The following is a 26,568-nucleotide window of genomic DNA, read 5'->3' on the forward strand; positions in this document are numbered from 1 at the left end:
TTCTATTTTTGTGATGTTCATTTCATGTATGCCTTTCTATTCATTTAAATTGCCATGACCTAGTTGAGATCTATAATTACCTCCTGCCTAAATCTCAACAATGGCCTCCTGGCTGCTCTCTAACTCTGAACTTTCCCACCCCATGCCATCCCGGTGTTTGCGTAAAATTTAAAAAGTGAAATGAGAGGCAATAAGCATTTATATGGGATCAAAGAATTGCAACTATGGAAGCACAGATTCGGGCAGAAACCCAAATAGTGTCCCAAGGGTGAAGGTGAGAGTGTTTTATGAGAAAGGGAAAGAAATGATTACATGAATAGAAGAAAGAAATTCCTATTGGTGATAACAAGCTGAGTTACTCTTTTGCTACATGTGGTTGTTTACTGATTCTATCTTCAGATAGAGTCCATAATCATCAGTCCTTATGGACAGGATGTCTGCTTTCCTGCTGGCTTTACAAATAATTGTTATAAAACAATGTTGGTTTGGACGAGTCCAAAGGTCTGGCCCAGTTCAAACAATCCAAATATTCAAGGAGCAACACATGCAAGACAGTTTCTCTGAAATGGCTTCTGGCTCCCATTTAAAATGGCTCCATTTATGGCAACTGTCCCTCTGGTCAGTGTCTCCTATCTGTATGTTTCAGGTTACTTATATTAACAGGTTGGGTAGGGTAGGCAATTCAGAGTGACAGGGGCTGGCCTTAGAAGTACATACTGAGGTGCCCCAGGCTCTGGGGAAAGACTTCATAAAAGCAGCCTCATGTGCACAGTCACATGGCCTCCAGCTCAGTCAATGGTTCACAGAGGGAGGAAAGAGAATAGAAGCAGGAAATTGCGATAGGGGGGTCAATATACAAAAGTTCAGATAGGCAGAGAGCTCATATCTGGGAGGTCTTTCAAACTCTATCTAAATCAAGATTGGCTCAGAAATGGGAGCTGGACTGAACAAACAAGGTGATCGGTATCAGTGTATTCAGCTTGTAGTGAGCCACCTTACCCCACTGACCCTGTGCTATAGGACAATTAAGCACAGACCCCCAAGCACTTCATATGGGTATCTTATCGCCTGCATCCTTCATCCTAACCCACCTCACACTTCACTGCCTAACTTGTTCTTCATTATCTCTGCCCTTCATCGTTGGACTTATTACCTATTTATAGACTGCAATTGTTGCCAGTCCTGACACTTCATCTGATCTCTGGCCCTGAGTCTGGCTTCCCTCCTCACCCACAATTTGCATTTACTCTCTTTGATGCTGTTGCTTCCCTCTCTTAGCCCAACATCACCCCTTGCACATACTCAACTGCAGGGCCTAACTCTGCTCCACATAGCAAGAGATAAACAGAACTGTTAACGAGGTATAAAATTGCTAAGTAGTGAAAGAGTAAAGAAGAGAGCTCCCAGGTATCACTCAGATAATTATTGCAGGTAGAGGATATAACCCCAACAATTGAATGAACAGAGGGACAGAATTGGAAACTCAGACCTCTGAGGACAGGGCTGGTTGGCTGGGCATCTCTATAGAAGGGGAGATGATGAGTTGGTTGGTTCTGCTGTCTCTGAGATGGTGACGTGATACTAAATCTGCAAGTTGAGGAACATGTAAGTCAGATTCCAGTGCTGCTGAGGAACTGCTGCTGTCTGGGAGAAGGATTGCTGGGCTGGTGCTCACAAGGAAAGGAAGTAGACAGGAAGCCCCACAGGGAAACCAGAAAGGAGCACGTCCCTTCTTTCTCCTCCAACCTCTCTACGGCACCCTCTTGGCAGAGCCAGGTGTGGAAGTTGAATGTGGTTTGCAGTGTGCCCCAGCATCATGGAGCAGAATATAGAAAGGTAGTTTGGGGGCAGATTGGCAATAATTTAACACCAGGCAGGTATGCTTTTCCTTCTTTTCACAAATATGTGAGTGCTTATCCTGTTGTAGGCACGGAGAATAGAACCATGAGCAAAACAAGAATACTAATTTCTCCTGGCGTAGCTTACATTACTGGGGAGAGATAGATGGACAAAAAATAAATAAGTAAAAATTGTAGTACATTAGGTGGTAAGTGCCCTGAGGAAAGATAAAGCAGGGAAGGTGATAGGAGTGCTGAGGGGTGGGGAGAGAGCAGGTATCAATTTTAACCAGCCTGTTCAGGGAAGGGCTGAGAAAACGACTTGAGAACAAAGACAGAGGGAGTGAGTCATGCAAATATTTGAGGAAACAGCATTCTAGATAAGGGTAGGGTAGAGGGGAAGGCAGATTAGGTAAGGCCTTATCTGCCATTGTGAGGGCTATGGCTGTTACCATGGTGATGTGGGCAGCACATTAATAGCTTTGGAGCACAGAAGTAACATTATCTGACTTTTATTTTTGAAGGATCTTTATGGCTGCTCTTTAGAAATTAGATTGGCATTCCTGGATTCACCTCAGCCCTGCCAAAAGGACCTTAATTCGGGATCTAGAGTCTTTGCCTTCCACACGCATCATTTCTCTCTCTGTACCTGCCTCTCATAGCACTGTAGTGATGGGCCCTAGCCAAGGTTGTAATGCCTCTGCTCCTGTGGTAGCACCTTCACTCCCAATCACAACCTGTTTTTTGATACCCTCTGCATAGTCTTTCCCTGAGTTGGTCTTGGTATATTAATCTACTTCTCTGGCATTATGTTCAGTTGTGTGAGATCTGGGGGTGGCTTTATATCCATAATTGTTCATTGTTTCAACAAATATGTATTGAAAACCTGTTGTGTGTCAAGTGCTCATGTAGGTACTGGGGATATGATAGTGAACTAGACATATTAACTCCCTGTTCTAGAAGTGGCAGTGGTGGGGGAGACAGAAATTTTAAAAACCTATAAGGAAGATGATTTCAGAGAGTGATAAATGACATGAAGATTACAAGGTGTGGTTGCTGGCTACTTGAGACTGAGATGTCAGGAAAGACCTCTCTGATAAGGTGGTATTTAGATAGAAACCTGACAAGAGATCTGCCATGTGAAAATCTGAAATCAAGAAACACTGATGGATTGTGAGAGGTGAAATGTCTAACTAGTACATTGCTTTGTGTACCTGAACCTAATAAAAAAATACAAAGAATAATGAAAATAAAAGTTTATTCTTTGAAAAGATCAATAAAATTCATGTTTAGCAAGACTAGCGGGGAGAGGGGTACCCAGAAGGCCCAAATTACAAAAAAGTAAATAAATAAATAAAATAAAAAGCAAACAAACAGAAAAAACCACTGATGGATATCAGCATTTGGGACTCCTCTTTATCGGGGAAGTGGCCAGTCATTTTCAATATTTAGAGCCAGAGGCAGGAAAATCCTCTGAAAATCCCTTATTATACATCTCTCTCTCTCTTTCTCTAGTATTTTACCAGGAACCCCAGAGTAATTGATATTTTAATATGTTCTGATAAGGTACCAATTTCAGATACTTTTGCTCTTGAATATTTCACCAGAACCATATGAGCAGCGATAAAGCATCACATAGAATCTCTTAACTCTCAGGCTCATCTCATGCTCAGTGGGCCCCCCTATTATACCCTAAATTAACAGAGCCTTTAAAAATTATTTCAAAATAATCATAGATTCATAGAAAATGGCAAAAAAGTAATTTACAGGGAGGTCCCATATACATTTAACGCAGTTTCCCCCAATGGTAACATCTTGCATAAATATAGTGCAATATCAAAACCAGGGAATAAAGACATGGGTATCATCCATGGAGCTTATTCAGATTTCATCAGTTTTATGTACACTCATTTGTTTATGTGTATATAGTTTTATGCAATTTTATATAACCAATACCATCATCAAAGTACAGAAGTGTTCGGTAAACACCAAGACTCCTTCCTGCTATCCATTTGTAGCCACACTTCTCCCTCCTCCCACACCTAACCTTTGGCAACTGCTAATTTGTTTTCTATTTCTATAAATTTATTTTAAGAATGTTTTGTAAATAGACTCACACAGTTTTCCTTCAGCACAATGCCCTGAGATCCATCCAACTTGCTGTATGTTTTGATAGTTTATTCCTTTTTATTGCCGAGTAGTATTCCATGGTATGGCTATACTATGTAGAGTTTGCTTCACCATTCAATCATCTGTTGAAAAACATTGAGATTGTTTCCAGTTTTTATCTATTATGAGTAAAACTGCTATGGACATTCATGTATAAGTTTTGTGTGAATACACGGTTTCATTTTTCTGGAATTATGTCCAGGAATACAATTGCTGGTTCGTATGGTAGATGCATGTTTAGGATTTTTTGTTTGTTTTTTAAGAAACTGTTTTTCATAGTGGCTGTACTATTTCACATTCCCACCACTAATGCATGAATGATCCAGTTTCTCTGCAGCTTCACCAGCATTTGGTGTTGTCACGTTTTCTTTTTTCAGCCATTTTGATAGGTATGTAGGGATATCTCATTTGTGGTTTTAAGTTTCATTTCCTCAATGAGTGATAATATTGAATATATTTTCGTGTGCTTATATACCATGTGTATACTCTGCAGGAAATTCTATTCATGTCTTTTGGCAAACTTTTAAAAGTTCACATGCATCTCTATATCAGTTCTCCACTAAATTTGGGACCTTGCTCACAAACTTCAGTTAGCTTTAATTCTAGGATGAGCAATTTGTCCATTTTCACACATAGTATTCCCAGAAAGTTATAAAATAATGTACAATATAGTAACATTTCTGATATATCCCTCTTCACCAGTTTAGAGGAATAAATCAAGTTTACATTGTCTTTTTTAACACCCCAATTGTACTGCACATAGTTGAATATAATGAAACTGAATTTTCATGGTTGAAAAATCTCCAAAGCTGATTGCTTCAGACTAAAAGCATTTCAATCAGTATGAATGAGATGTTTTATTTTACTTGGTTCATAGTAATCTTGCTTAAATTGCTTCTTTGGGGAAATAGGTACATGTTCACTGTATAAAAACAAACAAAAATCTTGACAGAACAGAGAAAATACACATTACCAAAAGTTATCATCTAGAGATAATTATTAACATACGGTGAACATAGATCTAGATTTCTTTTTGTATATATATTCTCTCCACACTTAAAACATGTCCACAAGTTATATAATTAGTATAACACTATTCTGTGTCTTGTTTCTCACAAGTGTGTATTATTGACTTCTTCCTATATTAGTACAGACCTTCATTATTATTTTTAAAGCCTGCATAGTAACCCATTGTATGTATGTGTTAACCAACTTCTTTATTAATGGATATTTGTTTCCAATTTTTTGCATTTATAAACAATGCTTTAATGGATGTTCTTGTGGGGATAGCATAGCACATATTTAGAAGTGGGATTGTTAAGTCAAAAGCCTTATATACAGTGTGTGTGTGTATATATATACACACACACACACATATATAGTATATATAAAGGTTAAAAATAATTGCAAAAACCGCAATTACTTTTGCACCAACCTAATAATAAGCGGTAGTTGGGAAAACCAGTTTAAACTTTTAAACTTGAGTCGTAGAAGGTCTATTAGCAGATACCATATAGTATATATATATATATATATATATATATATATAATACATATATTATATATATATTTATCTATATCTGTTTGTAGATGTTTACAAACAACCTTTTAGAAAGATTGTGTCATTTTACATTTTCACCTTCACAACTATAGTGAGGTTCTTTAAGGGTCTCATCTTTTGCTTGTGTCTTACCAACAAATTTCTCTCTCTCTTTTAAAGGATTAAAACGCATAAATCTAAGTAGCATTTTAAACATAATTTTGAAACCATTAACTGCAATAGGAGCACAGGATTTCGTGAAGCTAGGTCAGTAAAAGTTGTCCTGTAAAATTCCCACCTTCTAGACCTGGTCCTCCAAGACTCTTTTTTGGGACTGTGGTCTGCTTTAATTGCTTTGTTATCTGACCAGCTAGCCTGCTACCACAATGCAGACGTTGCATGGGGAATGATAAGGACAAGCAGGAAAACAATGACATTTACTTGTGGACATAAGAATTAAGATTAGGAGGAAAAAATGTTCAAATTTTCTACCAGTACTCCCAAACTTCAAATGAAAAGCTGTGGCATGTAAACAGCAAGTCCTACTTGCAAAGTTAGAGATGTATTGTAAAGGTCGATGATGTTGCAGTTTGGGGTCATGCACATGCTCGTTTTCTTTTTCTTTTTCATTTTATCAAACAATGAAGTACAGCATTTTAATTATGATCGGGAGCAAAAATGCCTTATAGCAACATATTCCCACATTTGAAACTTGAACATTTTTGTGGTAGTCCAGATTTTTCAAGGTCCAACAGATATTTGGTTTAATAATTTAATGAGTGTATTTACCTTTTACATGATACTGCAATATGTTTTTGCATACAAACTTCCTCAGATGGATTAGGCAACACAGGACTGAATGCAAAATTGTATATTTTAGTAATTACGAAATATGCATTCAAGATATAGCACCTAACACTAGATAAGCATTCAGTTACAATATGCATCTTCTTATATATTGCTAACATTTTTCAACAGCATTTTTTTCCTTGATCTTTTTAGTCATTAAGTCTTCTACATCTATAAACACACTCTCCTCTCCTCCGATTTCCTGGGATTGTAGAAAACTAATAAAAAGTGTTTGCAAAATAACTCAAAGATGTGTTTTTGGAACAAGCGCTGGAAGTTCTTGTACTTTAAATACATAGAGAATAATGGAATCATTTAGTAATAGTACAGTAGCAAAATACTTCATTATATAAGGTTTTGCTCTTTTCTGGACGTTTTAGCCTATATTAGTTTCTCTGTACAGGTATTCGGAGACAGATTTTCAATGTCTTTACCCAAACACAAACAGAAGAAGGTGGGGTGGTGGAATGGAGTCAGTCAGAAGTTCCAGGTTCTGGCTCTGTTTCTGCAGAACATTAGTTGAGTGACGTTGAACAAATCCCCAACATCTTAGCTTTATTATCTTTATGACCAAGAAGTTGAATTGGTGACCTAATAAAAGTCCTTCAAATATGAAGTTATATGAAAATAATTTATATAAACTCATGTAAAATAAGATTTTACATTGTTTTGCTAGGCAATTCTATTTGCAAAGGCAAACCTTAAAGAATTTAGGTGCCTACGCAAAAAAAATAAATACTAAAACGACACAGCAATTTAGTTATCAGACATTATTTTCTGTGCAAAAGGGAAGTTCAAAGTACACCCCTACATCTTAAATCCTTAAGAGGGTGATGGTGATTAATTACAGTTCTTCAAACTTCACATCCAATGGGTCTCTGACCTCAGGTCTTTGGCCCTATTTCTGCTTAAGACCAAACTCTGGGTGGGATCGGGGCTCAAAGGGCTCTAATTTTTCCTTATTTATTTTGTCAGTCATTCTGTGAAGGCTCAAAGGTTAAGTCTAGGTCCCACAGTATTTTTTTGGAAGGCGCTCAGCAGATTTCCCGACTGGCTGACTCTCTAACTCTGAATCCCAGGGAATTCTCTACGGGATGAAAGGCGGCTCCGCGTTTTTGTGTGCGTTTTTTTTTTTTTGACCAAAAGGGGAGTGCCATTTCAGATGCAGGCAAGGGGGCGTGGAATTCCAACCCTGAGTTTATTCTTCACCCCCGCCCCCCGCCACGGTACGCAGCAGAGAAACTTAAGTGACCCACCGCGCATCCTTGCCACGCGCTGAGAGCCGGGGAGGCAATGAACAGGCGTTCAGACTTTCAGGCGGGCGGAACCCGGGAAGCCAGCAACGCCAGGGAATCTGCCTCCGAACCTGTAATAACAGGGGAGGGGAAATGTGCTTCCTAGGACGCCCCGAGTGACGAATCCCGCCTACGAGCGCAGGAGCTGGAACCCACCCACACCTCACTCAAGCGAAGAATTCGTGGGCCCGCGCCTTTGAGGGTCGAGCGGGGAGGGGGTTTGTCTCCACGATAAGGGAGGGCCTTCCCTTGCGGGGCGTAACCGTCACGCCGCGACCCGCCCTAGGCACCGACCTTTACACCAGTCTCCAGGTGGGGGCGGGTCGGAAAAAATCTGGCCACGCCCGACACTGGGCTGGTTCCCAGTCGATGGGGGAGGACACCAGGCCCACGAGAAAAAAGAGCGGAGCTCAGCCCCGACGGGGAGCGCGTCAGAGAAGCGGCTGCGCAGCCGCCCTGGCTCGCTGTCGGGCCGGCACGCCCAGGTCCGCGCTGCGCTCCGGGCCCGCCCCCCTGCCCGAGCTGCGCACGCGTTGCGCGAGGGGCTGCTCCGCCCCTCGCCTGGCTGGAGGCGGGGCTGCGCGTCCCGTACGGGTGGCGTTATAGCCGGAGCTCCCCGGCAGCGGGTGAAGCGGGCGGCCTCGAGGGAGGGGCGCGGGAGGGCGGGCGCGAGAGGAAGGCGCGCCGGGGTCACCCTCCGTATCCACTGCGGCTGAAGAAAATGGTGTTCGAGTCGGTGGTTGTAGATGTGTTGAACCGGTTCTTGGGGGACTATGTGGTGAACCTGGACACGTCCCAGCTCTCTCTGGGCATCTGGGGAGGTAACGAGACCGCCGCCGCCCCTCAATCTCGCCTCCCTCTCGGCCCCTCTTTGCTGGAGGCGGGCCCTGCCTTGGGGCCTCGGGCCCTTCGCTTGCCCGTTGTCGCCACCTGTCGCCTCCCTCCTCTGGGTCAAATTACGTAAAGCAGGCATGCAGTTCTGGGGCCTCTCCTCGCGAGTTCTTTATTTTTTGGGCAGGAGAGGATGGGGTCTTGGGTGCTGGGTGAAAAGGCCCCCTTTTTCCAAGCCGATCGGCTGAGGGGACCCGCAGAGGACTCCAAAGGGTCTGGAGTTCAGATTCCGCTCAGGCGTCCTTTATTTGCCCCTTGCGGTCCAGCTTCAGCTGTGCTGGGCGAAAGACGGCAACGAGACGCACCTGGGCTTGGTCTCATCCCTGTCATCTCCCCCTCCTGGGTTATGACGGAGGCCGCCGGGAGCCCACGGAGTGTCGCACGTTGCCTGGCACGTGAAGGCCAGACGCTCGGACCGAGGACGCCTCGGTCTGGGCTAAAGCGCGGTGTTTGCTCGGCTCACACCGCCCGGACCCCGGGTTGCTCGCCTGGGTTCCGCTGATAACAAAAAGCGAAACTCCTGTGCGTAACTCCAACGGTTGGCTGATGTGTTTTCAATTCACAATCTGACCCAGGAATGTGTTACGTGTGTAAGGCCTCGGGGTTCTGTGGCTCAGAGTGAGTTACTGAATTTTTTAAGAAACTAAGTGCAGCCGTGTAACATCTCAGACAGGGATGAACGTGCACTTCACGTTGCTTAGGTAGTGAAGCTGTATATCCGTCCTGTCTGCAGTGCGCTACCTTATGTGGAGCCTCGTTTTTAGTGCTCCCATCTGTTTTGTGCTATACCCTTTTTAAAAATGTAAACACCCATTAGAAATTAGATTCCTTTTCTTTATGAAATCCGAAGTCAGGGTTCATTTTGTGTGTGACTTGTATGTTGTTTGCTTTTTAAAAGAATTTTACTATTCTTGAATATGCACGCACTTTCGGGCTTTTCCTAAAATACTTGTTTATCTTGATTTTTCTCCTTTATGAGATAGTGTGAACAGGTAATCTAGTTTGATAAAGAAGTCCTCTTGTTGCTACTCTTGGTACCTAGTACCATGATAGGGAACAGAACTACAAGAACTGGGAACAAAAGTGCTAGCTCAGAATCTCTGATTAGTAGCAGAAACTTGCGTATTGTTTTATCTGTGCTGCTTCTCTTTTGCGATGTAGGACTAATGAAGCTTGTCTCCACCTACCTCAGAAGGAAGCCTTGAGAACATTTTGTGGTGTGCTTTGATTTACCCTGTTTCCTGGAAAATAAGACCTAACTAGACAGCCAGCTCTACTGCGTCTTTTGGAGCAAAAATTAATATAAGACCCAGTATTTTATTATCTTATATTTATATTATATACCCGGTCTTATAGTAAAATAAGACTGTTTTATATTAATTTTTGCTCCAAAAGATGCACTAGAGCTGATTGTCCTTCTCAGTCTTATTTTTGGGTAAACTGTATAGTGGAAAGTTGCTTCTATGTACAAGGTGGAGATTTGTGTGTAGTGTGGTTTATCTAAGGATTTATTTAATATTTACATACAGTAAAATTCACTCTTGTGATGTACAGTTCTGTCTTGATGAATGCAAAGAAGCATGGTATCCATCATCAGAGTCATGATCCAGAAAAGTTCCAAGCCCTCCAAATTCCCTCTGTTGCCTTTTTGCAATCTACCCCACCTAACCTTCACCCCTCCTCCTGGGAACCACTGATCTGTTTCCATCCCTACAGTTTTGCTTTTTCTAGAGTGCCATATAAATGGAATTACATGGTATGTAGCTTTTGGGGTTTGGCTTTTTATTTAATTCACTCCTTTCACTTAACTTCTTATATAAAATGTATTTAAGAGTCACCCATGTGTTGCATTCTTGTATTTTTTTAGTAGTATTTCATTATATGGATGTACTATAGAAGTTGATCTGTTCATGGGTTGAAGGACAATTCAGTTTCAGACGATTATGAAGAGCTTCTATAAATATTTATGTTCTGGTTTTGTGTGAACATAAATTTTTTTCTCTTGGGTAAATACCTAAGAGTGAGATATCAGGGTCATATGGTAAATGAATATTTAATTTATGTGAAAACTATGGAACTGCTTTTCAAAGTGGTTGTACCATTTTGCGGTCTTACTAGCATTAGCATTGTATGAGTGCTTAATTGCTGTGCACCCTGACTATCACTAGTATTGTCACTGAAAAAACATTTTATAAGCCCTTCTAATAGGTACAGTGGTCCCTCGGTTTTCGAATGTAATCTGTTCCTGAAGACCTTTTGAGTTCTGAAACGTTGGAAAACAGCCAACAACTAGGCCTCAGGATCTTGCACTTAGCAGAAGCCAATGTTGGACTTCTGAGGTGTGTTTGAAAACTGAAGCATTTACTTCTGGGTTTACAGTGTTCGTAAACCGAAATGTTCATCAACGGAGATGTTTGAAAATCGAGGTACTGCTGTACATAGTTATAGAGCATTGTGGTTTTAATGTGTATTTCTTAGTGATTAAGGATGTTGAGTTTCTTGTTTACTGTTTGTATATTTTCATTGGTGAAGTGTCTGTTCAAATCTTTTGCACATTTTAAATTGTTTTTTCTTTTCCTATTGAGATTTAATTCATATCATTAAATTCACCCCTTTAAAAAATACAATTCAGTATCTTTTAGTATAATCACAAAATTGTGCAACTATCATCACTACCTAATTCCAGAACATTTTCAACACCCCTCTCCCCCAAATAAACCTTGTACCTATTAGCAGTTACTCCAGATTCTCTCAATCACCCTTCATCCCACCTTTGACAACTACTTTTTGTCCCTATAGATTCTGTAGTTATGGACATTTCATTTAAGTACAATCATACAATATATGTGGCTTTTTGTTTCTGGCTTCTTTCACTTAGCATTATATTTTCAAGGTTCATCCATGTTGTAGCATGTATCAGTATTCATTCTTTTTTATGACGGGATAATATTCCACTGTGGATACATCACCTTTTGTTTATCTTTTCATCTGTTGATGGACATTTTAATTATTCCTACTTTTTAACTTTTATTAGTAATGCTGCTGTGAACATTCATGTATAAGTTTTTTGTGGGCATATGTTTTAAATTCTTTTGGGTATGTACCTAGAAGTGGAATTGCGTAGTCTTATGGTAACTGACCTTTTAAGGAACTGCCAAACTCTTCCAAAGTGTTCGTTTTATTGTCCAGTATTGAGAGTTCTTTAAATATTATGGGTACAAGTCCTTTGTCAGATATGTGATTTGAAAATATTTCCTCCCACTCTTTTTCAAGTTTGTCTTTGCAAAGCAAAATTTGAAATTTTGATCAAGTCCAGCTTATCAAAAATTCTTTTTGAGTCATGCTTTTGGTGTTGTAGCTATGAAATCTTAGCCTAATCCGAAGTCACAAAGATCTTTCTCCTACATTTTCTTCTAGAAGTCTTATAATTTCATATTTTAGATTTAGATTTCTGATCTAATGTGTATAAGATGTGTTATAGGTTGAAGGTTGAACTTCATTTGTTTGCATGTGGATGCAAATGTCTAATTGTTCTAGCACTATTTATTGAAGAGAATATGCTTTCTCCATTCACTATCTTAGCACTTTGTAAAAAATCGGTAAACTTTATATTGTGTGGGTTTATTTTGGGATTGTAATCTGTTTCAGTGATCTGTGCATCCATCTTTTCACCAGTATCACACTTGTCTTGATAACTAGCTTTAGAGTAAGTCTTGAAACAGTTGTATGATTCCCTCTAACTTGGGTGTTTATCACATTTAAAAAATAGCATGTTTTAATGTATAAAAGTTGGTTATATTTTGATAAATGAAACTTTAATAGCTGGAAAAAATTTTTAAATCCTCCTTTGAGAATTTAAAAAAGTAATTTTTGAAAATTTAAGAGGATTCAAAAAAACATTCTTTGAAAATGTCAATAATAGAAACTAGATGCTGCATAGGAAAAATGTTGATTATAGACTTAATATTTTATAGTCTAATATTAGAAGGACCTATTAGTTTTAAATATATGCTTTTGCTGGGCTTCTGTGTAATCAGCTAATTTCACTATTAGCATATTGATAGTATTAATTAGTTTCAGGAGTTATATGGATGGTTTCAAACCTAATAATGAATGGGTAGTGCTCTGAAAATTTGTTTCTGAGATGTTTCTTTGGAAATTAGAATCCATGTTTCCTTAGAAATGTTGTCATATATGAAGAGTCTCCAAAAACCTATTATAATTTAACAGAACAATGCTACTGTACCAGGTCCTATACAGTAAGTAAATTGAAGTGTGGAAGCATCTGTTTTGTGGGAGAGGAAAGAGGAGTTGAGTTTATGTCAATTCTTGGAAATTTCGATGTTGGTAAAGTGTACTTTTTATACACTGCCATTTACAAATCTCCACCTTTCCTATATATCAACTACTCAGGGAGGTGGTAGTGCTTCATAGACTCATCAAAATTCGTCTCCCAACTTTCCAAAGCAATTTAGCATCTCACATTTCCTTCAAGAGCTAGGCCGTAGGTGCCTGTTATAAACACAGATTTTTGAACCACTTCACTTCCCAGATTATAATTCATTTATCTGGAGTGGGATACCAAAATAAAGATTTTTAAAAAAGCAAAACAAAAACAAATGACGTGGGATTGTGATGCACAGTTTTAGGTGCATTTTAAGAGCACTTTAGGGCAAAAGTATTAGAAATCCACTGGCAGGAACAGTAGTAAGTGTGGCTTGTGTTATAGAATTATCATTTGTAACACGGAATACCTGTACTTTATAGCCTCTTCATATTACAGTAGTCTCCCCTTAATCTGTGGAGTATACATTCCAAGACTCCCAGTGGATGCCTGAAACTGAGGATAGTACTGAACCTTATACACACACACAATACGGTTTTTCCTATAGATACACACATACCTCTTCATTTAAGAGAAGCACTTACGGCTTTTCTTTGGCATTCTGAACTGCCAGCAGCACTACTCTTGTGCTTTGGTGCTGTTATTAAGTAAAATAAGGGTTACTTAAACACAACCCCTGAAATCCCAAGATGGTTAAGGGGCTAGCGGGTGGATAGCATATACAGCACAGCAGGGATATGCTGGACAATGGGATGTTGACAGAGCAGAACAGCATGAGGTTTCATAATGTTACTCAGAATGATGCACAATTTAAATCCTGTGAATGACTTCTGAAATTTTCCAATTAATGTTTTCCAACTGTGGTTGAATGCTGCTACCTGGGACCACAGGTAACTGAAACCAAGGAAAGTGAAACCTGGGATAAGGGGGGACTACTGTACGGTCTTCCTTTTTCTCCCTCTTTCTCGTTTTCTCCAAAATTAAAATACTTGGACAAATTTGCACTATTTTTTAAAAAATGCCTGACATCTTGATGTAACATTAGAAGCTCAGATTTATTTTTTAACTAACTTCATACTCTGTTTTTTCAATGTTAATTTTTCAGTTTTCTCTTTATAATAGAATCTTATGTTCAGTAGCCACTTACTGCATACCGCTAGTATACCAGTGGCTCTGTAGGAAGATGAAGATTCAGTTCCTGATTTTAAGGAGTCATTCTATGATGGAATATACTGGGGAACCACACAAATGGTGGTTATATTCTAGTGGTAATTACCAATTCTAATTTCTTAAAATATTATTTTTACCTTTGTGTTCCAAGATACTTTCATAGAACTTTAGAGTTGAAAGAGAACATTTTATTATGAAAAGTGTTCAAACATAACATCAATTTTATAAGATTTTACAGCCCATGATTATATACCCACAACCTAGACACTACCATCATAAATAGCTTTATTGACTTAAAATTGACATGTAGTAAATGTACATAAAGTCTACAATTTGATAAATCTTGGCATTTGAATGTACCTGGGAAATCATCATCATGATCAAGGTGTGAACATATCCGTTACACCCCAAAGTTTCCTTGTCCTCATCTCCAGAGGCATCCAGTATTCTGAATTTTTTTCCCTACTCCACTCTTGCTTTGTTGTGTTTTTCCTTTTTTTTTTCTTTTTAAGATTGATTTTTCTGCATCTGTTGATATGATCATATGATTTTTCTTTTTCAGTCATTGATGTAAAGGATTGCATGAAATAAGTTTTTCAGTGTTGAATGAGCCTTTCTTACCCGGAATAATCCCACTTGCTCGTGCTATATCATCATTTTTATACATTGCTAGATTCAATTTGCTGATGTGTTGTCGAGGATTTTGGCATCTGTGTTCATGTGAAAGATTGGTCTATTTTTTCCTTTTTTTGTAATGTCTTTGTCTGGTTTTGGTATAACGGTAGTGCTGATCTCATTCATGAGGTAGGAAGTGTTCCTTGCTTCTCTTTTCTCCAAGAAGTTGTAAGGGATTAGTATCAGGCTTTTTTCCCCTCAGTGTTTGGTAGAACATTATTGAAACCATCTGCGATTTTATCTGGGCATTATACTTTCAGTTTTTAAAGATTGTTAATTATTGATTCAATTTCATTAATAGATATGGGCCTATTTAGAGTATCTGTAGATTTTTCTTATATGAGTTTTGGTAAAATGTATCTTTCAAGGAATTTATACATTTCATCTAAGTTACAACATTTGTGGGCAAGTTTATATATTCCTTTATTATTCTTGTTATGTCCATGGGACCAGTAGTGACGGCCTTTTCTTTCATTTCTGATATTAGCAAATTGTATCTTTTTTTCCTTTCTCCCTTGACCTGGTTAGCAACTTACCAGTTTTATTGATCATTTTCAAAGAACCAGCTTTAGGTTTCAAAATTGATTTTTCTCTATTAATTTTATATATTGATGTGATTTCTGCTCTGATTCTTATTATTTCTTTTGTTCCACTTACTCAGGATTTAATTTTCTTTTTCTCCTAGAATTCTAAGGTTGAGGCTTTGATTGTGGATTTTAGATTATCTTTTCTAATATACACGTTCAATGATATAAATTTCCATCTAAGCCCTGCTTTTGCTACATATCACAAATTTTGATAAGTTCTGTTTTTGATTAAAAATATTTTAAATTACTTTTGAGATGTCTTTGACCTATGTGTTATTTAAAACTAGTGTTTATTTAATCTTAAGACATTTTGGGATTTTGCAGCTTTCTTTCTATAACCCATACCTAGTTTAATTCTATTGTGATCTAAAAGCAAACTTTGTATTACTTCTATTTCCTTAAATTTGTTAAGGTATGTTTTATGGCACAGAGTGTGGTCTGTCTTGGTAAAGGTACAATGTGAGCTTGAAAAGAATATGTTTTTTGCCACTGTTGGATGAAATGCTCTGTAAGTTTGTTACATCCCTTTATTTTTAATTCGTGTGTTTGTTTAAAATAGGTTTCTTGTAGACACCTTATAGCTATGCTTTTTTATCCACTCTATCAAGTCTCTGTCTCTTATTTGGCACATTCAGACTATTAACTCTTAAAGTGATTATTGAATAGTTGGTTTAATGGGTTTTTAGCTATTCAAATCTGTAACTCTTTTCTATTTGTTGCATGTCTTTCTTTGCTTTTCAAAATCTTCTTCCCCTCTTTTTCTGCCTTCTCTGGTTTTGAGCATTCTCTATTACTGAATTTTTTTCCTGTCTTAGCATATAAATTATACTTATTTAAAAATTTTTAATGGTTGCTTTAGAATTGCAGTATTCATTTAATCTAAGTCTACTTTCAAATAACACTATACTGCTTCATGTATAGTGGAGGTACTTTATAACAGAGTATTCCATTCTATCTCTTCTGTCCCTTATAATGCTGCTATCATTCATTTCCCTTATCCATAAACTGTACTCACTGTACTGTTGCTATTATTATTTTGAAGTTTTCCATTAGGTCATTCACAATAAGGAAAATAAAAGGCTTAATTTTACCTTAATTTATTCTTTCTCTAATGCTTTTGCAGATCTGAGTTTCTGACCTTTATCATTTTCCTTATCTCTGAAAACTTAACATTTCTTGTAAGGGAGGTTTACTGGCAACAAATTTCATCAATTTTTGTTTGTCTGAGAAAGTCTTTATTTCTCCTTCACTATCATCCCTCCATTTAAAAAAACTGTGGTAAAATACATAAAACAAAATCTATCATCTTAATTAACCATTTTAAGTGTACAGTTTAATGGCAATAAGTATGTTGTACAACCATCACCGGCATCTATCTTTAGAACTCTTTTTATTTTGCAAATTGAAATACTATACCCATTAAGCAATAACTACCCATTTCCTTTCCCCTCAGCCCCTGGCAACCACCATTCTATTTTCTGTCTCTATGAATTTGTCTAGTCTAGGTACTTCATGTAAGTAGTATCATACAATATTTGTCTTTTGTATCTAGCTTATTTCACTTAGCATAATGTCTTACAGGTTCATCTGTGTTGTAGCATAGGTTAGAATTTCATTTTTAAGGCTGAATAATATTTCATTGTACGTATATACCATATTTTGTTTCTCCATCAGTGGACACGTGGGTCTCTTGCACCTTTTGACTATTATGAATGATGCTGCTATATGTGTGAGTGTACACATATCTCCCTGAGTCCATGCTTTCAGATATTTTGGGAGTATACCTACAAGTGGAAGTGCTGGGTCATAATGGTAATTCTGTTTTTATTTTTATTGATAGTAGCCATCTTAGCCATCCTGATGGGTGTGAGGTTTGTATCTCATCATTTTGATTTGCGTTTTCCTAATGATTAGTGATGTCGAACATCTTTTCCTGTGCTTATCGGCTACCTGTATATCTTACTTGGAAAAAAAAGTCTATTCAAGACCTTTGAACAGGCTTTAATTTTTTTTTGTTGTTGTTTTGTTGTAGGACTTCTTTTTATAGTCTGGATATATGACTTGCAAATATTTCCCCCATTCTGTGTGTTGTCTCTTTACCGTTGATAGTGTCTTATAATGCAGAAAAGTTTTTAATTTAGTAAAATCCAAATCACTTCTTTTGTTGTTTCCTATGCTTTTAGTGTCATATCCAAGAAATCATTGCCAAATCCAGTGCCATGGACCTTTTCACCTGTGCTTTCTTCTATGAGTTATATAGTTTAAAGGTCTGACATTTAAATCTTTGATCCATTTTGAGTTAATTTTTCAATATGGTGTAAAGTATGGATCCAACTTTGTGTTGCATGTGAATACCCAGTTTTCCAACACCTTTTGTTGAAAAGACTGTGCTTTCCAAATTGCATGATCTTGGCAGCCTTTTTGAAAATCATTTGACTGGATATTTTGTAGTTAAGTTTTTAAATCAGGAAATGTGAAACTTCCACCTTTCTTTGTCTTTTTTTCAAGGTTGTTTTGACTATTTTGGGATCCATTGGGATTCTGTATGAATTTAAGGTGAATTTTTCTTTTTCTGCAAAAAAATTGGGATTTTAATATGGATTACATTGAATTTATAGGTTACTTTAGGTAGTATTGGCATCTTAACAGTATTAAGTGTTCCAATCCATGACCATATTTATTTATTTATTTATTTATTTATTTATTTATTTATTTTAGTGTTTGTCTTCAGTTTCTTTCAGCAATGTTTTATATTTCAGGGTACAAGACATTCACCACCTTGGTTAAGGTTTTTCCTAAGTATTTTTTTTGGATGCTATTGTAAGTGAGACTGTATTCTTAATATCCATTTCAGATCGTTCATTGTTATTGTATGGAACCAACTAATTTTGTATCCAGCAACATTCCTTATTTATTTCAAGAGTTCATTTATTCTAACAGGTTTTTTTGAGTGGAATATTTGAGGTTTTTTTCATATAAGATCATGTTGTCTGTGACCAGAGATGATTTTACTTCTTCGTTTCCAATGTGGATGCCTTTTCTTTTTCTTTCCTAATTGCTTTGGCTAAGACTTTCACTACTGTGTTGAGTAAAATTAGCAAAAGTGAGCATCCTTATTTTATTCCTGATGTTACTGAAAAAGGTTTGTCTTTAACCATTGAGTATGATGATCATTGTGGACTTTTCATATGTGGCCTTTACTATATTGAGGTAGTTTCCTCTTATTCCTATTTGTTGAGTGTTTTTATCATGAAAGGGTGTTGAAATATTTTGAATGCTTTTTCTTCATCAATTGAGAAGATCATCTGGTTTTCTCTTTATTGTGTTAATGTATTACATCGATTGATTTTTATAAAACGAACAACCCTTGCATTGCAGGAATAAATTTTATTGAGTCATGGTGTCTAATCCTTTTAATGTGCTGTTGAATTTTGTTTGCTAGTATTTGTTGAGGATTTTTGCATCAGTATTCATTGAGGATGTTGATCTGTAGTTTTCTTGTGTTTTTGTCTGGCTTTGGTATTAGATTTGGTATTAGATTACCATGTTTGCCCAAAAATAAGACCTAGCAGGACAATCAGCTCTGATATGTATTTTGGAGCAAAAATTAATATAAGACCTGCTCTTACATTATATTATGTTAGATAAGACCCGGTCTCATTTCACTATAAGACCGGATCTTATATTAATTTTTGCTCCAAAAGGTACTTTAGAGCTGATTGTCTGCCTGGGTTTTATTTTCGGGGAAACATGGTAATGCTTACTTTGTAGATTGAGTTTGGAAGCATTCCCTTCTTTTCAGTTTTTTAGAAGAATTTGAGAAGATTGTTGTTTTCTTTTAAATATTTGGTAGAATGCACCAGTGAATCCGTCTGGCCCTGCGCTTGTTGCTGTTGTTGGGAGATTCTTGATTACTGATGAAATCCCTTTACTAATTACAGGTCTCTTCAGATTATTGATATTTTCATGATTCATTAGTGGAGTGTATATCTAGGAATGTATCCATTTTATCAGGTGATCTATCCAATTTGTTGATACACAGTTCATGGTACTCTCTATAACCATTTTTTTGTATCTGTAAAATTGGTAGTACTGTCCCCTTCTTAATTTTTGATCTTAATTATTCAACTCTTCTTTTTTTCTTGGTCACCCTAGCTAAAGATTTGTCAATTTGATTTTTTGAAGTACCAACATTTGATTTCATTGATTTTCTCTGTTGCTTTTCTCTTCTCTGTTTTGTATCCCTGCTCTAATGTTTATTATTTCAGTCCTTCTGGTAGCTTTGGGTTGAGTTAATCTTTTTTAAAATTTATTTTAGGTGCAAATTTAGGTTGTTGATTGGGATATTTCTTTTTCTTTTCTTTTCTTTTTTTTTTTTTAATGTAAACATTTACAGCTGTAAATTTTCCAGGACTGCTTTTGCTTCATCCCATAAGTTTTGGTATGTTGTGTTTTCGTTTTAATTTTTCTTGTTGTTTTTAATTTTTTATTGTCCCTTCAGATTACAGGTCTCTTCAGATTATTGATATTTTCTTGTGATTTCTTTTCAGATTTTTTTTGTGATTTCTTTTTTGACTCATTGCTTGTTTAGTGTTTGTTAATTTTTACATATTTGTGGATTTTTCAGTTTTCCTTCTTTTGATTCCTAGATTAATTCCATTCTTATCAGAAAAGATACCATATATTATTTCAGTCTTTTAAAATTTATTCAGATTTGTTTTGTTGCCTAACATATGACCTATCCTAGAGAATGTTCCATGTGCACTTGAGAAAATTGTATATTCTGCTGTTGTTGGGTAGAATGTTTTGTATATGTTTGTTAAATTCAATTCATCTACTTCCTTGTTAATACTCTGTCGGGTTTTTGTATCCATTATTAAGCTTCCTACTATTATCATAGAGCTATCTATTTCTCTCTTCAATTTTGTCAGTGTTTATATCATGCGTTTTTGAGCTCTGATATTTGGTGTGTATATGTTCACAAATATATCTCCTTAGTGAATTGACCCTTTTATTATCATATAATGCTCTTCTTTGTCTCTTGTAACAGCTTTTGACTTATATTCTCTTTTGTCTAATATTAGTGTAGTCATTTCTGCTATCCACAGGGGCACTGACATTTTGCAGGCATTTAGTTACTGCAATACTATGGACCCAAACACGTGGTTTGGACCCAAATACTGCACAGCAGAAAGCAATGGAAAAATACTCCTACATTTTCTTGTTAGGTTTTTCATTTTGTTTTGCCTTAAAAACCCTATGCTAAGATGGTCCAAAATGAGATATGAGGTAGTGCTGAAAGATGAGACTCCCTGGTGGGAAAGCACTCAGTTACTGGGGAAGAGCAGAGAACAAGTATGAATAGCATTGGTGCTAATGACCAATGCTAGATAAAGCCAGAAGGACGTCTAGCGGCTGATGTGCACAAAGGCGAAAAGAAAGTATAATGCTGCACAACATGTACAGTTACAGCATAGAATGTAAAGAGCAGAAACCAAGGGAAAGTGGAAATTGTAAAGCAAGAAGTGGAACATCTAAACGTTGCAGTGGTTGGTGGTAATGAACTAAAGTGGCCTGGAATGGACCATGTACCATCAGGCAACTGCAAAGTGTTCTACTCTAGAAACGACAAACTCAGAAGAAATGGAATAGCTTCACTACTGAGGCAAGATGTAGTGTAGGTAGTTAGGGGCTACAGTGCGAGGTCTGACCAAATAATACTATGCTCCCAACTACAGAGGCTGAAGAAGATGAAGTTGAAAGGTCTTATGCATGTATTCGAGAAGAAATTGATCACACACACCCAAACAAGACATGCTGATAATTATAGGTGATTGGAATGCAAAAATAGGAAATTAGGGGTCAGGAATGAAGCAGGAGATTAGCTCGTGGATTTCTGTGAAGCCAGCAACTTATCCATTGCAGACACGTGCTTCAAATAGCCAAACAGATGACTGTATACATGGACATCACCAGAAGGCCAATACAGAAGTCAAATAGACTGTAATTGGGAGAAGGAGATGGAGAAACTGTATTCTCTGTGCCAAACAAGAACAGGAGCAAATTGTGGCACTGACCACAAACTGTTAATATTAAATATTAGAATAAAGCTGAAGAAGAGCACTAAAAGAATTGTAGTGCCAAAATACAATGTAAATAACATTCCAGATGAATTTGAAGGCCACAGCAAAAACAGACCATTAAACTTGATTGACTGAAAGCCAGAAGAACTGTGGATTGAAACTAGAAATATTATTAGGGAAGCGTGAAAAAAGACAAAAAGCTGTAAAAAGGAAAGAAAAAATGAGATGGATGACGGAAGAAACACTAAAAATTGTTAAAAAGTCAGGCAAGAGGCAAAAGTAAAGGTGACAAAAGTGAGGTTAAAATCCTGAACTCAAGTTTTAAATGACTATCATGTAGAGATAAAGAGAACTATTAATATAAGGAGATATAAGAGAGCAACAAAAAAGGAAAAAAGGAAGATCTCAACCAGAAGACTCAAAAACAAAAGGGAAATTCAAACCTAGACTAGGGATGCCGAATGACCAAAAAGAAAGCACATTATCTGACAAGGAGAAAATAAAGGGATGGTGGAAACAGTATACTGAAAGTCTATACAAAAGAGACAAAAGGATCACAGAAACCTTTGAACAAGATTCCTATAAGGAAGAACTTGTAATTCTAGAAAGTGAAGTGAAAATTGCTGTGAAATTATTGGGAAGAAGTAAATTACCAGGGGTAGATAGAATAGTGATAGAACTATTTCTAGCCAAAAAGACTGAATGTCAAAATCCTAACAAGAATATGTCAACAAATATGAAAAACAACAATGGCTTACAAATTGGAAATGGTCAATATACATTCCAGTTTTTAAGAAAAGAGAGGCCAAGGCTTGTAGTAACTATAGGACCATTGCTCTGATTTCCCACACAAATAAAGTGATGCTCAAGGTGACACAACAAAGGCTTCTACCTTATATGAAACAAGAAATGCCGGATGTTCAAGCTGGATTCAGAAAAGGAAGAGGTACTTGAGGTATAATTGTGAACATTCATTGGATACTGTAGTGCTCCAAAGAATTTCAGAAGGTTCGTCTTATGTTTTATAGACTACAGTAAAATCTTTTATTGCGTGGATCATGAAAAGCTGTGAGTTTCTCTGAAAGAAATGTGTGTGCCGCAGCACTTGATAGTTCTGATGCATAACTTGTATTGTGGGCAGGAAGCCACTGTGAGGAATGGTTTTCTGTAGGTAAAAGTATCAGACAAGTGTCCCTATTTGTTTAATCTGTGTGTAGAACATATGAAAAACTGGACTAGACTCAAAGGAAGGAGTGAAAATTGTTGGAAGAAATATCAATAATTTAAGATACGTAGATGACATCTTACTTGCTGAAAGTAGCTATGGATTAAATTACTTCTGATAAAGGTGAAAGAAAAAAGTGACAAAATGACTGCATTTGGACATCAAGAAGATGAAAACAACTACAGAAGAACTACACAACTTTAGCATAGACTGTGAAGATATCAAGAATGTTAAAGATTTTGCTTACCTTGGTTCACTAATCAATTCAAATGGAGATGGCAGCCAAGAAATCAAAGGAATGCTGAGACTTGGAAGGTCAGCAATGGAAGAATTAGGAAAAATCACCAGGGGCAAAGATGTGTCATTAGAGATCAGGTCTAAGGTCATACACACCCTCACTTTTAAACTAACTGTGTGGATGTGAAGCTGGAGAATGTAGAAGGCTGTTAGGAAAAAAAAAATACATTGAAATATAGTGTTGGAGGAGAGCTCTATGGATACCCGGAACTGCCAGAAAGATGAACAAGTGGATCCTAGAGCAAATTAAGCCTGAAATATGGCTGGAGGCAAAAATGACAAAACAGAAGCTGTCCTACTTTGGAGACATCATGAAAGGGTAGGGTTCTTTGGAAAAAATAATGCTGCAAAAAATATAAGGCAGCAGGAGAAGAGGAAGACCAGATATGAGATTAATTGACTCCTTAAAAGAAGCCATAGGTATGAGTCTCCAGGAGCTGAGCAGGGGTGCTGAGGACAGGACATTGTAGATATCATTCATTTATGGTGTCTCCAGGAATTGGAGCTGACTCAATGGAACATAACACACACATCTCTGCCTTCTTATTTGCATGGGAAATCTTTTTCCATCCTTTTTCTTTCAACCTATGTGTGTCCTTTAGAGCTCAAGTGAGTCTCTTGTAGACACCATATAGGGTGATCCTGTTTCATTTTATTTTTTAAAATCCATTCTGCCCACCTAGGTTTTTTGATTGGTGAGTTTAAACTATTTACATTCAAGTAATTACTGATAGGGAGGGACTTTGTATTGTCATTTTGTTAATTTCTCTTTGTCATAACTTTTTGTCTCATTTTCCCCCCTTATTCCCTTTGTGTCTAGTCAATTATTTTGTAGTGACAAGTTTTGATTCCCTTATTTCCTTTTGTATATTTGGGAGATATTTTCTTTGTGGTTCTGCAGGGATGACATACAATATTTTAATGTTGTAACTATTTTAAGCTGATAGGAAGTTAACTTTAATTTCATACAGTAACTCTAGTCCTTTATAGCTTGCCTCCCCAACTTTGTTATTGATATTACATTTTAATATATTATGTACCTATTATGTACCTATTAATGTGACTTACAATTTAAAAACATCCTTTGCCTTTTAAATCCTATAAAAGAATAAACAATGGAATTACAAAGTAAAATTATAATACTGTTTCTTATATTTTCCCATGTTTTTACCTTTACTGTAGAACTTTATATTTTCAGTGGCTTCAATACTACCTAGTATTTTTTTCAACTTGAAGGACTCCCTTTAAAATTTCTCATAAAGCAGAGCTGCTGGTAATGAGCTCCCTTAGCTTTTGTTGGTCTGAGAGTATCTTAAATGCTTCCTTATTTTTGAAGTAGATATGTTTTGCTTGATATAATGTTCTCAGTTGACAGAGATATTATATTTAAAGTGCTTTTCTTTCAGCACTTTAAATATAATATCGCTGTTTTCTGGCTTGCAGAAATCCACTGTTTCTGCTGAGAAATCCACTGATAATCTTATTGAGGAACCTGTGTATATGTCAAGTCACTTTGTCCTTACTGCCTTTAATCTTTCTTTGTCTTTGATCGTCATGTTTCTTGATTGAGATTCTTGGATTCATATATCCATGTCTTTCCTCAAATTTGGGAGTTTTTGGCCATTATTTCTCCAAATAAGTTCCCTGACCCTTTCTTTATTTCTCCTCTTTTTGGAATTCTGTAATGCATACACTTTATAATGTCCCACGAGTCTCTTAGACTACGTTCACTTTTCTTCAATTTAAAATTTTTGCTCCTTTTTATTTTCAAATAATTTGTCTTTAAGTTTGCTGATTCATTCTTTGGCCTGTTCAAGTCTGCTTTTGACTTTTTGTAGTGAATTTTTCAGTCAGTTATTTCTTGTACCTCTTGTACCTCTATTGGGGTGTGTGTCCGTGTGTGTGTGTGTGTGTGTGTGTGTGTGTGTGTGTATCCCATCCTTATCCTTCATCTGTTGATGTACACTTAGGGTGTTTCCATATCTTGGGTATTATGAATAATACAGCAATAAACATAAAAGTGCAGATATGTTTTCGATATCGTTTTCCTTTAGTTGTATATTCAGAAGTGGGATTTCTGGATCATATTCAAGATTTTCCTTAATCTTTGATTTTCTTTAGTTTATGATATGCCTACATGTAGTTTTTTTTTTTTTTTTTTTTGCTTGTTGTTGTCTCAGCTTCCTAGATCTGTGATGTGGTGCCTTTTTATTAATTTTGGAAATTTCTCAGCCATTATTACTTTAATTTAGTTTTTTGCTTCTCTGTTTTTTTTTTTTTTCCCGTCTGGTATTCTCATTATGCATATGTTATAGCTTTTACAGTTGTCCTACAGCTCTTGGACATTCTCTTGCATTATTTTTTTCTTTTATTTTTCTGTTTGCATTTCAGTTTGGGAAGTTTATATATCTTTGAGCTTGCTGATTTTGCATTTAAAAAATTGCTCATATATTATGCTACCTTGCTAGATTCATATTATTTGTATAATCCTGATTAAAATGCATAAACATTGAGCTACAATTGCAAAGGTCATAACTTACCAATAAATGATGTTTTGGTGAAACATACAATCTTAGACTAAGCTGAAGAATGAAGATTATAGTTGCATTCTGTTTTCTGTCTTGTACATGATTTGTAAGTATCCTTCCTTAACGTGACATTTTAGGAATGAAATTTACCTAACTTTTTAAAATGAAAAATATTTGAATATTTCATTTTTATTGTTTTTAATAATCTTTTTTAGGAGCTGTGGCCCTCAAGAATCTTGAAATTAAAGAAAATGCCCTGGTAGGTTTGACTATAAGAAATTTGTTAATGCATTTATCTATATAGACTTTTTCCTGATTTACTTTGTCACCATAAATCATTTAAGTTTGAGAACATTTTTTGAAAATAAATTTTGTAAAATGTGAATCCTGCGAAATGGACTTAAAAGCACAAACTGACATTATACTTTTTCCCATTTAAAAATATTTCTAGTATATCTTCCTATATGGTGGTTTTATTTTTTCAAATTTACTTATTAAAGTATAATTGACAATGCAGTATTATATTAATTTCTATATAGTTTTATTTTAAATGGTTAACTTATTTCCCTAATCATCTTCAAGTTTTTTGTACCATTTTAGCCATTTTTTTACTATAGAATTGAGTGGCATTAATTACATTTACAATGCTGTGCAACCATCACTAGTATTTCCAAAACTTTGTCATTATGCCAGAGAGAACCCCGTAACCATAAAAAATAACTTCTCATTCCCTATTCCCGTAGACCCTGCTAACCTCTAATCTATTTTCTGTCTCTATGAATTTGCGTGTTCCAGGTACCTCATATAAATGAAATCATGCTATTCTGTCACTTTCTGTCTGTCTTATTTCATTTAGTGTAATCCTTCAACGTTCATCGATGTTGTTTAGCCTGTATCCGAACATCTTTCCTTTTTATGGCTGAATAATATTCTCTAGTATATGCCACATTTTGTTTCTCTGTTCATCTGTTGATGGACATTTGAATCATTTCTGCCTTTTGACTCTTAACAATCAATAAAAAAATGCTACTATGAGCATTGGCATGCACATATCTGTTTAAGTCTCTGCTTTCAAT

At 36.5% G+C, this 26,568-nt stretch overlaps 1 protein-coding gene across 2 annotated transcripts in view; it reads left to right on the forward strand.

The window, feature by feature from the left end:
• The first annotated feature begins 8,221 nt into the window (after nt 1-8,221).
• Nucleotides 8,222-26,568, forward strand: part of VPS13A (vacuolar protein sorting 13 homolog A) — a 205,202-nt gene continuing 186,855 nt past the window's right edge. For both annotated transcript variants that reach the window (XM_081066231.1, XM_081066232.1), the window contains exons 1-2: nt 8,222-8,512; nt 25,708-25,751. In XM_081066231.1, coding sequence (XP_080922357.1) covers nt 8,413-8,512; nt 25,708-25,751 — 144 coding nt within the window. In that variant the 5' untranslated portion in view covers nt 8,222-8,412. The remainder of the gene's footprint in view (nt 8,513-25,707; nt 25,752-26,568) is intronic.

This window comes from Rhinolophus hipposideros (assembly GCF_964194185.1).
Source record: "Rhinolophus hipposideros genome assembly, chromosome: 11".
NCBI lineage: Eukaryota > Metazoa > Chordata > Mammalia > Chiroptera > Rhinolophidae > Rhinolophus > Rhinolophus hipposideros.